Raw genomic sequence first — 13418 nt, 5'->3', positions numbered from 1 at the left:
GGCAAGGTTCGGTCCATCCAGCGCCCGGCTTTGACCTTGGCAAGGGGATCCCAAATTCGGGTTTTTGGAGTTCCGGGACCGCGGTCCGAGGTCAGCGCAGCGCCTTGCGGGTGACGCGAGCCGTCGTGTTGAGCCGCAGGACTCCCCGACGAGGGGGCTCAGGGATGAGGCGATCAAAAGGAGACCCTGAAAAATCGCCCTACTTTGCCTCCCCCCACCCGCCCCTAGCGCCCATCCCAGGAGTGAACCTCTATGAGTAAGTGCGCGCACGAGGCGCGGGGGGATCGCGCACGCTGTGGGTCCCCGCTCGCGGAGGGTAGGGGGGGGCATGAACCCCCTTCTCACGCTGGCAGAGGGAGACACTGGGGGGGGGCACGGGGGCGAGGGTACTCACAGCGGTGGGTGGGGGGGGGCAGCGCTCCGACCCCTCTACCCTCTCCTCCCTCCTCGGGAGCCGCTCCTCCACGGGATGAAATCAGAGCACCCGGCGGGAGCTGGAGAACCAGTTGACAACTCCAGCACCGGGCGGGAGCTGGAGGAACGGGTGAGAGCTGGAGTCAGGCTGGAGCCAAGTGCGCCCGGCCGTGCCGGGATGGGCGCGGAAGTGGAGCGGGGCGACCTTTGTATTGGGCACGGCCGCTGGAATTTACTGCGCCACAATAAACGACGACAGCGGGCCCCCTGCCTCTCCTTCCCGGGGCCCCAGGGCTGACTGGAGCCGTGCCCCCCCCCTCTCCCCTTAACCCTACCCAGCCCCGCACAGCGGGGTCACGAGTCCCCACACACACCCGGAGCCCACCTTGTCTCACTACAACCGCAGGCACGCATTCACAGTTCACGAGGTCAAAGCTCACTCAATCACAAACACCCGTCTTGCAAAACGCCACAAAGTTCATCGACCATCACCATCACCACGTCATCCTCCATTAAGCTTACCATCCATCCTCTTGGGTGGCAGACTAATGCTCCAGGTCACTCTTACCTACGAGACTCATCCTGGTCTCTTGAGTGTTCATCTGGTTAAACAATATAAACTCGAAGGATGATTAAGAATAATTTTAATTTGTAACGCGCATAGTATTCGCTCACTCTTAAAGACAGAGAATGACAGCCCATCCAGGCAATGAGCCGGCACTAACAATTGCCCAAGTTTGTGGTCCTCAATATATGAAGGTGTTATTAGTCAATTCATGCGTGTTTACACGTGAGAGAAAACGGGAGCAAACCGTTAAAAATAAACCCGCATGTACAAATGAAACAGGTGCATATTCTTTGGTTCTTTCAGTAAAGTCAAGTAGATAGAAAAATAATAAAAAATAAAGTGAATAAAAATACATTTAAATAAAAAATATATGAATGTAGATTGTAGCCTAGTTCTTAATCGGAGTGAGTGTACTGGCAGTCTATAATGTAGACTGTAGCCTGGTTATTAAGTTTGGTGAGTGTACCAACAGGTGCAGTACACATTTTTGCTGTACTGCACTGCCTTCTCTTGGCGAGCCAGGGAATGGCACCTCAACAACCCATGGGAAGGGAGTTTCGCAACCCTCGCCTCCACTGCTCCTGCTACAAACACGACAGCGGTGCGTGGTGCGGTGTGCGTCTTGTGCCGTGCCCGTGCGATCTCGAGCCCCGCCCGTTTGGGATTTCATCCGCCGCTCTCCAAGCACGAAGAGCTCCGATCGGACGGGACGCGTGGCGCGGCGACAGAGTGGGCAGCGCACGCGTGTGCGGTGGTAACACTGCGTTTATTATTCACAGTAACTTCATACACGGCAGCCGAGACACGGTGTGTGTGTGTGTGTCCCCCCCACCGCGTCCCCATCGACAACACGACCCAACAAGCTCGCGCCGCCGTGAACTTTTAGTGTTGAGACGCATGGGCGCAGCACCGGCGTGCCCACCATGCGCCACGGAAGGGTGGGGGGAGGAGGGGGGGTGGGAGGGGGGCGGGCACCATCACGGCCCGCCCCCTTTCCCCCACCCCTCCGCCCCATGTTCAACTTCAATCACAGCCTGGGGGGGGGGGGGAGCCTGTGCTGGCACCAGGGGTTGGGGCAGGCATCAAAATATTCAAGAGACCGGAGTGCAGTTAAACCACTAGCAATTTTTAAGGCTGCCTTACGATAATTTTTAACAAACGCCGCCTCGTAACGTTACGAGGCTGCGCCCTTCGATGTTGACGGTGCCCAGCATTTTGGACGGTGCCCAGTATTTTGAGCGGTGCGGTTTCCCAGGGACGCGAGTGGCGCCAGCAGGCGAGGACGCGGTCGCGGCCACGGGACCACGGGGTTGGGTCGTGAGGGGCTCTCAGCTGGCCGTGCCTGTCACAGCTTCTCGTTACGATCCCCTTAACGATCCGCACCCCCCCCCCCCACCCCATTACGATCCAGCTCAAACATCCCCACAATAAACCACTCCCCGCACTCCCCCACTGCAGACCTCACGGACAAGGATCACGGCAGAGTCCGCATTCCAGTCCGCGGCTGCCCGTGCATTGGTAGTGACACATTAACCCAGATGGCGTGGACTTGGTAGTGGAGGTGTTTTAAAAGCTGTGCTGCGCTCAGGTGTAAAGTCTGCCTTGGAGAGAGGAGGCCCATTGGATGTGACCGACACATTGCAGGTAATAAGACATACCGCAGGTGGCAATAAAGATAGCGCGCCAAGGCGGGCCCGTTAGGAGGCGACACGGAGCGCTGCAACGCCACCGTCGCCTCCAATACACAAGCAGCAGCAGTTTGCCAAGCGACGGTGGCCGCTTGGGCCAGGCTCGGTACTACCGACACCAGCGCAGCCAGGGCCGACAGCCCGCTTTAACCAAACCCGCAGAGCCCCACAACTCCCCTGCGTCAACCACACCTCTCCACCGATCACCCCTGCCGGCTCGCGCCAAACCCACGTCGCCCCCACACCCCTTTTCTCCTCTCCCCTCCATCTCCCTCCATCACTCCCCCCCCCCCCACCCTCTCCCATTCCTTCCCAGGGCGAGGCCTTTACGCATCCACTGGCTTGCGCTTGTTGGGGGGCAGCAGGTGCTTGGGCAGCTCCTCGGGCAGCTCGTGTCCCTCCAGCTTCACCTTGATGAGGTGGTTGGCTAGGGCGAACTCCTCGTCGTCCAGCATGCCGTCCCTGTCCACGTCGGCCAGCTTCCAGATCTTGCCGAGCACAGTGTTGGGCAGCTTGGAGCGAACCATCTCCTTCTTGGCGCTGGCTCCCGATACCTGAATGCACGCACGCGGTGGGGGGGGGGTGAAACATTAGAAATTAAAAACTAAACAATTTTTATATTTTACTAGGTAAGGCCCACTGAGCTATACAGTTCTTTTTCAGAAGCTACCTGGCCACAAATGATAGCTCAACTGAGTTGAGTGGCTTATCACGTGGACATTTATAGCAGCCAAATACTCCAAAACGCATATTTCTAAATGTGGAGGAAAAATACGGAGGACCCGGAGAAAAATCCACATGGCCAAGGAGAGAACACGCAAACTCCAGGGTCGGGATGGAACCCATGACCACCTGTATACCAGGCGAGGTCATTAACATCTCGCCACTGCGGTGCCCTCGAGTTCCGTAGTCAATGTACCCCCCCCACCCCTGCGGACGCTACACGCACCTTGCCGTTGACGGGCGACAGCGTGTAGAAGATCTCGTCGTACTTGGGCTTGTCGCGCCCCACGACCCACTCGGCCTCGTCCACGCCCTCGCCGGCACCCTCGCCATAGCCCTGGTTGAACGGGCCATCGCGCGTGCCCTCGAAGGCGCCGCCGCGCACCATGGGCGTCGGAAGCTGCGCCTCCTCCTGCCGCGTGAGCGCCATGAGGCGCGCGATGTCGTTGGTCAGCATCTCGTCCACCTGCTCCAGCAGCTTCGGCTTCATGGGGTTGAACTTAGTGAAGTCCTGGTTCTGGAGCAGGTCCTGTTGGCGGTCACGCGGAGGGGGGTGGACGGGACGACAGTCATTCTCGCGGCGCCGAGGCTTGTCCCTAGGCAGGGCGACGCGCTTTACCTGGAGCGGTGTTCCTCATTGCAAGGCCCCCGTGGGTCACAGGCGAACCCTGGTGGCCTTTAGTTCGGCCCCTGATGTGCGTCCTCAGACAATACACAAATGTGAAAACACCTCTTGTAGGCGATGTGGTGGCCCTCACACTGATGTCTCATAGGCAAAAAATGCCCCCCCCCCCCTGAAAATGAGTAAACAATACGGACCTGGATACTCGCCCACACGCGTGATTATTCTTATCACGATTATTATTCCGCTTATTTAGCTAGGAAAGCCTCACTGAGTCACTCACTCATGGCTCTTTTTTCAGGAGGGTCCTGCCAAGTTCAGCATACATGCTGCGTCTGATCCCAATTGAATCATTTGGCTTCAGTAGTCGACCCCACGACCCGACCACTCGGTGGCACCCTGCGCCTATTCCCGGTGCCCCCAGAGGCGTGCGCGCGTGCGCAGTGGGGTGCAGCACCGCCCTCTGGCGGCCACGCGCCGGACTTCGTTCATCGCTCAAGGCTGCCGAGCGCGACCGCTGTCTCACGAAGACCGGGGGGGGGGGGGGGTGGGGAGCCTGGGAGGGAAGCACAAACCAAACAAATCCGCGGACGCCAAAAACCGCCACGGCGATTGCGATTGTGCCAACGATGTCGAACGTGACAACGATGTCGATCATCGACGCCGCATCCTCCCGCAGACTCAACGACACAAATCGGTGGCGCTCAGTTCGCATCTCGCTGACCCCCGAGCTCCCGAGCTGCGAGGTTGCCACAGAGGGAGAATCCGAGAGCAGCGCTACCCGTGAACCCCGTCGACGTCCGAAACCTTGCAGCGACAGCAGTCGCGTTCACACGTCGCGATTCTGGCCTTCGTCCCACGGTGTCTGGTCTTTCATAATGGTGACCGCAGCTCTCAGTGTACGTATGTATGTTGAACTTCTTTTGTACCGTACGTGGCCAACTGTGCTAATCGGAGGTGCGGGGAGAGGACAACAAATAAAAACACAAATAGCAGTTTTAAAGAAATAGAGCACAGCTATATGCACTCTTTAGAGCTAAACTCTTATGAAACAAACCGATAATGAAATTGCTCCCAGCAGAAGCTGCTCGAGCATTAAACGCGGTGTCACTGTCAACAAAAACCAGCCACAGCATCCGCTTGCAGCCCAGCAGACTTGAGCCACGGAACAGTGAACATCGCCCGACAGGCCACGTTCAAAAGAGACTCCACCGATTACCCCTTGGCTTCTCTCCCATTGTCTCACAGCATCCCTCAGGCACGAGTTTAAAGCTGAATGAGGGAAAAAAGTATATATATTTAAAGTTACTTCCAGGAGCATCGCATTACTGCTGCAATGACAAATCAGTGTGACTGCCGTGCCGCGTAATGCAATGTCACTGAAGTGACATCACCAGAGCGCTCCTGGATTTACACTGTGAAGTCTTCTCATTGATATAGCTTTGAACTCTGTGTTGGACAGGCGAGGACGCACAGCCTATGTATGTATGAACAAGAGCAGGACAGTGTTTGGTTGTATTTTCCTTTAATATATCCACTCTCCTCTGGTACTCTCTCCCCCAAATTATTCTCCTGCCAACCGCCTCTCCCCTGATGCACTCTCCCCTCACTACTCCCTTTCCTCCCCCTCGCACAGTCACCCCCGCACCTCCATCCAGAACTTCCTGCGGCACACGCCGTTCCAGCTTCACGTCGCACGTGAAAAACCGCAGGATGTACAAACATACCGAGGATGCCAAGACAGAAATCCATCGCGGGCCTCTCCCGCGCGACGCCTGCAAACATCCTGCCGCTGGGAGTGAGTACACTCCCACCCACCGTGTGCGACGAGATAAAGTCCGGCGGGAAGGCGCGGGGTCACGGGCGACGAGGGGTCATGGGCGGTGAGGGGGTAAATGGCGCCGAGCGGTCGCGTCCGAGCGCGTGTGTGCACCTGCATCTTGGTGATGTTGGGGAAGTCTCCCGGGGAGATCTGATGCTCCTGCTCGATGCGCTTGTAGATCTTGCCCAAGTCGGCGATCAGCTCCTTCTTCTTGTTCTCCTTGCCGAACACGGTCGGCATGTCCTTCTTCAGATGGCACATGATGTACGCGTGCACCTACAGACGCGTGCACGGTCGACACATGCCGCCCACCATGGGGAGGTTGGCCACTCCGATGCAGAGTATCGGGCGCGCTCCGAATATCGGGGACACACACACACTCTCTCTTCCAGCACACACGCATGCTCCCGTCCATCACACATACATGCTCGCTGCCATCATACATGCACACTCCCATGACACATGCACACTCCCTACACGCACGCACACCCCCATCATGCACACTCCCTTCATGCACGCATACTCCCATCACCCACACTCGCAGCCATCGCACGTGCACTCACTGCCATCACACGGGCAAACTCCCCAGGTTTTGACCTGACAATAGGTGAGGCCAATAAATTAAACCGTGTCTCTGAAACATGGCAGTCGGTCGTGTTTGCTGTTTTGACCTGGCTCGGATTTGAAATAGTGGAAAACCTGTCTTGGAATTTACACCGAATGTGCTGCACCAGAATCCTGATTCACCTGCTACTGGAAATCTCCCCACAACCATGGGCAGAGCTGTGTAGTGAGAACGTGGCTGCTGGGCCAGGTCGTGTGGGTGGTGGCTGGGGGCCACATTAATCGATAGTGAGCTAAGAATGCTTCAATAACAGCCACTGCAGGAACAAAGTTCAGATTCCCTTATAAGGAGGTGCAATCGAAGGATAAATGCTGTTCAAACAATGCCTTAAGAAGCCCGCACAAGCTCGAACCAAACGCTGTTCCTTTGCGAGACATAAACACTTTACAGCTGATGTAAGCCGCCCATTGGACGAGCACAAGGAAATTAAACTTTCGAAGCAGAGACAGTTGGAGCAAGAAGTTGAAGTCACACTCCCAGGCAATCATTGACAGAGTGCCAGCCACCTATTCAGGCTCTCGAGGTGACCCCACTCACACCCGACAGCACCGCCACGCGGCACGAAGTCGAGCGGCCACCGGCACCCTCGTCACCGCCACCGTCACCACCGTCGCCGGTGGATCACGCGCGACCGGTGGCGCTGACGGCACCGACTCGCAAAAATTTCCCCACCGCGGTTTCTCACGGAGCAGCAGCTGAGGAGGGTCAAGTGCTATGCAAGCGGGAGGGGAGGTGGCAGTGAGCTCATCGCAAATTTTGGACGAGTGCAGACTCAACTCCCTCCCCCATGCAGTGGACGCCTCTATCCTGCGGCGACTGCAGTTCCAAGCCAGTATAAACAACCGCTTCGTTTAAATCCCCAAGCAACCGACAAATGCTCCACTACAGCGAGGAGAGCCTCCCCCATCAGGCGCCTGCCGGAGCCGCGTTACCACCGCACACCACCACCCCCCACACGGGCGTGGGCGGTGGCAGGGGGCGTCTAGGCTCAGGGTCACGCCACTCACTCAGGGTACCATGAAAATGACAAACAAGGTTCAGTTGTGACGTCAGCCACGACTCCCGGATTTATAAAAACAATGATCCGGTTGAGGGGGTCATAGTGTTTGTGTGTGTGTACATGTTTGTGTGTGTGTGAGCTTACAAGATGCTGTGTGTGCACCGCACTAATGAATATTATCCACATGGAAACAGGAAATCGGCTGCAGGAAGCGACGGACAGGAACCAAGCGTCCATTGTGATCGCTGCATCGTCAGCTGCACCGCCCACGTGCTCCGCGCTCTCTCCCAGCCCTGCGCCCCCACCAGCAGGCGCGCTCTCCCCTCTACTGGCATCGTTTGCCGTATTTAGTCCACAACTTAATCCCCAGCTCCCAGTGCCCTCAGGCTTCTTGTCACGCTGGAGTATTGTAGAGATTCTGGACGAATAATGGGCGTCGTCTGACGCACACTCGAGCGCCCCAACCCCCTTCCGCAGCAGAATGAGTGCTGGTTTTTCACAATATTTGCAATAATTATTTTTTTACATTTTCGAGAATTCTGACTGTGCAATAAGACCAGAAAGGGGTGGCAGTGGGGGGCGAAGCTGTGGGTTCTATTACACAAGTCCCTTCTGAGGCAGTGCCTGAGGACACTCTAAGCAGTGGTGCGTGTGCTTGCGAGGGAGAAGTCAGGGCGGCGCAGATGCCACCACACGTGCTGTTTACATAAGGGCTACAATTTATCTCAGATCTGCCTCTTTCCCGTATCGCGGCAACGCAAGCGGGTGTGATCGGCCACGGCTCACTTCGCCTGCGTGAGCAGTGCCAGCAGTGCCAGACAAGGCAAAGGTGCCACGCCGCGCCATCGCACATACTCTGTGTGTGTGCGTGGCACGTGCTGGCCAGGTCCCTGCGCGTGGATAGAGCGCGCACTGTCGAGCTGTGTGACGAGTCCACCTTGGGTGACCGACTCTATACCCGTAGACGCATGCATGAGGCCAGTGCTCATCCTGCCTCAATGACAAACCAGGCGCTTAGGAGAAAAAGTTCTGTCAAATTACTCGCTTGTAACAGAGACTTCAGATCTGTGGACCTGGATATAAATAACGGCGATCCATCTATCTGTCTCGCGTTTCCTTCACAATCTCACGCTTCGTGAAAACTTCAAAACCATTCAACGGCGACACGGTGCACGGGATGTGGCTCCGAGTGACGAATGGTCCTTCTGATTACCCATCACCGAACACCACCCATCACAGCCTCAGATAAGAGACCGTTTGTCAGGCTCCGGATGCACGAATGCACGCAAACATAACGGGGGCCTTGGCCACATCGGTCATTCCCCACCGCCACCGCCGGCGTGCCTCGTGCCCCGACCGCACGCACCTTGGCTAGACGCGCGCGCTTGATGAGGTCGTTGAGCTTGCGCAACGCGGCATTGCGCGGGAGACTCTGGATGTCCTTGAAGAGGTCCTGAGCCTCCATCTCAAAGAGGCGGCGGTTGTCGGCGATGAGCAGCGGCTGGGACCAGAAGGAGCCGATGTAGACGCGCACCACCTCGGGCGTGTTGATGATCTTGCCCAGCGACCACATGAGGGCGCCGTACACGCGCATCAGCTGCTGCGTCTCGACCTGCAACGAAGGCAAACAGCGGGACGCTCGCACGCCGCAAGAAAATTGTGCCTACCCCCGAGAACGAGGGATAGGAACCCCCCCCCCCTGCCTGACGCTGTCCCCCCCCCCCCCCCCCCGGGGCGAGGCCTCACCTGGTCAGCTTTATTGAGCACCACACGGATCTTGTCGTCGTGACCCTTGAGAGAGCGGATGACCTCGGAGAACTCGTCGGAGATGTCCAGCTTGTGCGCGTCAAACAGCAGGATGATGCGGTCCACGCGCTCCGCGAACCACTCCAGCACCGCCGCAAAATCATAGCCTGGGCGCCCACGCAGACGAGGTCGTCGATTCGAAACAAGTCGGTGATGCGCAGCCGAGTTAGCGGTTCCAAACAAATATGTTACACGTCTGCCCAGGTTTGGCCTTTGGAGCCCTGTGCAAGTGCTGGAGAAACTCCCCATACCCACGTGGGATCCTCCCTTCGCACCTCCATTTTTGTTTGCAGCCTTAATCGCCTATTGAAACAGGAAGAACGTGTGCACTTGGGCTACAGTGCGCAGTCTTTGAATGCCTTAACTTTCCAAGAACGAACTGTTACAAATTATAGATGTTTAAAATAAACTGTACAAAACAAGTAGACAAAGTTGCACCTCTCACCCAAGTCAAACCTCTCGACGAGCCAGGCCTCAGCCAGCCCTCACGCTGAGCCAGCCTCACCTCCCAGACACCCTCACCCTAAACACACCAGAATCCTACAATCCATTGTTTTTAGATTGTTGTTATTTTTTTTTGCTGTAATCAGGCTTCTGTAAAAAGGTCCCCATCTACAATTAGCATTTATGGCCCAATGGGTTTTACCTGGGCCAAAATAAAATGTAATAAATAAGTAAGTAAAAATCTGATCCCTCAGTCCAAATCCAGCCCTCAACTCTGACTGACTCTCACTATGACCCACCCTCACCCCTGCCAACCTCACCATGACCTATCCCTCACCCTGACCCACGCCCTACACCATCCTTTTCGATTTCACGCCTCTCTCACATCCACGCATCACTCAAAGACCGGCCCTCACCCCGGCTAATGCGCTGTTTCTCTCCGGAGAGGATTCCGGGGGTGTCGATGACACTGATGCTCTCCAGGACAGGGTTGGGCATCTGCGAGCACTGGAACCTGCGGGATGGAAGCACACGCCGTGACGTCACCGGCGGCACTCCTGCTCGGCACAAGCAAAACCAACAAATGCTTAGCGCCCCAAGCAGCACAAGGGGGACCTGGATTCATAATTAATGAATTAATGTGAGTGCATTAAATAACACATCAAATTCCAAACCCAATCAACACAAAAAGCTAATCAACATCAAAAAGATAATTAATCTCTTTCATCTGTCTTTTTTGCATCTCCATTCTCCCGTCTCACTACATCTCTTTCTACATTACCATGTTCTCAGTACAACTGTCAATATATATTCTGTCATCTCACGAGGCTTTACAACTTGATGCAAGCCTCCCCTGCCTCCACTCCCCCTCCTCCAGTGCTCCTGCACCATCACCGGGCCCGCGGCTCGTCGTGCCAAGTGGGTCCGAAAATGGGCTGTCGTGTCGGGTATGGCGGGGGGAGGGAGAGGGCTCTCGCACGAGTCACCAGCTGGCGCGTCTTGCCGACCTTCGGCCTCCTGAGCCCAGACTTGTAGCGGAAGTGATGCCACGTGAATGAGCCCGACCCTAACGCTCACTCAAGACTCCTTCCTTGATTTCAACAGGAGCTGTCTGGGGCTGAGCTCCAGAATTTAATCCACCCCCCCCCCCAACCCCTCCCCCCCCCCTACTCTCGGGGAGAGATGAAGGGGAGTTTGGGGACCTTTGGAAAATATTTCATGAGAAATTAAGCCTCGTCAGCTCTGATTAGCACGGTTGGCTATGGACGGTGCGAAAGAAGTTCAACAAACATACGTCTATAACTGCTTCTCATCCTTACTCTGACCCCTAAACCAAACCTTACACATGACCTCTAACTGTATCCACGTACCAACCAGAGATTCCCTTGGGTTGATCCCTTTACAGGCTTTTGGGGTGAATACCTGTCTAGGCCGGCACAGGGCACAAGGCCTTGGTGTGACCAGGTCCACGCCCTGCCGCTTTTGTCTCCCCAGTTCTAATGTTTCACTCAGGCCCAGGGCCGGGTTCAGGTATCACTCGCCACCGATGTTGGCCGTGGCCAGGAATCGGGGTTTGTTGTCAGCAAGCGATAGAGAGGAGCTTCTCACCGCGGCTCATAAAAGGCCCGAGAACTATTATCCAAGCCATGACCCAGGATAGGTCATATGAAGGCTCAGACTATGACTCTGAAGAGGTCAGGTAAACTATTACCCACGGTGTGACCAAGGTCACACCAACCACTTTGACTGTGACCCAGGAAAGGTCAAAGCAGCCCCTCAGAGCAACGGAGAAGGGAGTTACAAGGAGGAAGAGCCTCCAGCAGGTGGGGGATCTTAGCCCTCTCTAAATTCCTAGAGTCAAGGCAATCAATGTTGGTCCAATACATACACAGGGAGTGAGAGAGCAGAATGCGGATCGTCCGACTGCTCATTCGTCGTTGGTCCGTCTGTTTGACATTGGCCCGAGTCTACGCTTGCCATTCCCCCCCTCTCCCCTTTTTATTTTTAAACAAGGTCACGCTACCGGCCTGGGTCAATCAAGACTGTGAGCCCATGACCCCGGGGGGGGGGGAAGAGGTGAGCTCTCGCCTTTTGCCCCCCACGACCTCAAGACACTCTCCACGACGTGCCCTGCTCCCACCCCACCGTGTCACCCCTCATCACCACCACCCGCCTGTTGAGGAAGGCGTTCCCGAACGCGTTGAGCTTTCGGAAGGGCTTCTTGGGGTCCACCACGAGCGCGTTGCCCGGCACGACTCCCTCGGTGTCGCCGTGCATCACGGCGATGAACGAGTCGGTGGTGGGCTCGGGACCGATGCGGATGCCGGGGAAGTCCTGCTCGAGCAGGTAGCGGATGAAGGTGGTCTTGCCCGTCGAGTACTGCCCCACCAGGAGCACCATGGGCTTGTTGTCGAAGTCCGCATCTTCGAGCGAGGGCGAGTGGAACTCGTGGAATCGGTAGTGCTCCTCCAGGGGCAGCAGACGGGTGCGGTAGATCTTCTTCAGGCCCTCGGTCACCGTCTGGAAGACTTCGGGCTCCTTCCTGCGCCGCGAGTCGCTGCCCATCCAGCTGAACATGGTGCCTGGGGGCGAGACAAGCACCGGGGTTGAGAGAGGAGGCACGGTGAGGAGAGAGACACGGTGAGGAGAGAGACACGGTGAGGAGAGAGACACGGTGAGGAGAGAGACACGGTGAGGAGAGAGACACGGTGAGGAGAGAGACACAGAGAGAAAGACACGATGAGGAGACACGGTGAGAGACACGGTGAGGAGAGAGACACGGTGAGGAGAGAGACACGGTGAGGAGAGAGACAGGGTGAGGAGAGAGACAGGGTGAGGAGAGAGACACGGTGAGGAGAGAGACACACAGAGAGAGAGACACGGTGAGGAGACACGGTGAGAGACACGGTGAGGAGAGAGACACGGTGAGGAGAGAGACACGGAGAGAGACACGGAGAGAGACGCGGAGAGAGACAGGGTGAGGAGAGAGACACGGAGACGTGAGAGAGAGACACGGTGAGGAGAGAGACACGGTGAGAGACACGGTGAGGAGAGAGATGCGGAGAGAGACACGGTGAGGAGAGAGACACGGAGAGAGACACGGAGACGAGAGAGAGAGATTTAACACGTAGGCTTTCGCGACCAACAGAGACACGGCGAGGAGAGAAGACGCACACGGGGCGGGGAGACGGACGGAGAATCACTCGGGCTGTGAGAGCGGCGGGGAAGATGGGAGAGAGACACGGTGAGGAGAGAGACGAGAGATCAGCAAGCGAACAAGCAGGGGAGCTGAGGCGAGGAGGGAGAAGAGGACATTAACGTTGGGCAGCAGACGGGGGAGGCGGCGGCGGGGGGGGAGAGGCGTCGATGGGAGATGCAGGAGAGTCGCGAGAGGGAGCCTCTGGACGGCGACAGGGGGAGCCGCACCGAGTGAGCTGGAGCCTCTGGAAAGGCGATGGAGCCTGAAGGAGCCTCGCTGGGAGCCACCGGGAGGAGAGTGAGCGGCAGCACGCAGGAGCCACGGTCCGCGTCCCTCCCGGTCCCAGGGTGGAGCCGCACGCCCCGCCCCCTCCCCTAGTGACCCCGCCCCTCTCCACCCAGGGCCCCGCCCCCTATCGCGCCCCCCCGCCCCCCACCACGACCCCCGGACATGACGTCCCGCGACACAACAACCCGGACGTGGTGTCACGTCGCCCGCAACATGGCG

The 13418-nt window shown here is 57.0% G+C and overlaps 2 protein-coding genes across 2 annotated transcripts in view; both read right to left on the bottom strand.

The window, feature by feature from the left end:
• The window catches only part of SPTBN5 (spectrin beta, non-erythrocytic 5), a 52726-nt gene extending 52034 nt beyond the window's left edge, over positions 1-692 (bottom strand). The window contains exon 1 of the mRNA XM_076071394.1: positions 395-692. The gene's annotated coding sequence lies outside the window, so the exon portion shown is untranslated. The remainder of the gene's footprint in view (positions 1-394) is intronic.
• A 1039-nt stretch (positions 693-1731) lies between these two features.
• Positions 1732-13268, bottom strand: LOC116948415 (EH domain-containing protein 3). Its single transcript, XM_032965060.2, has 8 exons — positions 13139-13268; positions 11886-12294; positions 10129-10226; positions 9209-9375; positions 8829-9074; positions 5949-6113; positions 3620-3922; positions 1732-3224 (listed from the first exon to the last, which is right to left on the bottom strand). The coding sequence occupies exons 2-8, from the start codon at positions 12287-12289 to the stop codon at positions 2997-2999; spliced, it is 1611 nt and encodes a 536-aa protein (XP_032820951.1). The 5' UTR covers positions 12290-12294; positions 13139-13268; the 3' UTR covers positions 1732-2996.
• Positions 13269-13418: the final 150 nt, after the last annotated feature.

Source organism: Petromyzon marinus, chromosome 33 (genome assembly GCF_048934315.1).
Source record: "Petromyzon marinus isolate PM22_M1 ecotype Great Lakes invasive population chromosome 33, UKy_Petmar_22M1.pri1.0, whole genome shotgun sequence".
NCBI lineage: Eukaryota > Metazoa > Chordata > Hyperoartia > Petromyzontiformes > Petromyzontidae > Petromyzon > Petromyzon marinus.
This window is presented reverse-complemented; position numbering and strand designations above follow the sequence as displayed.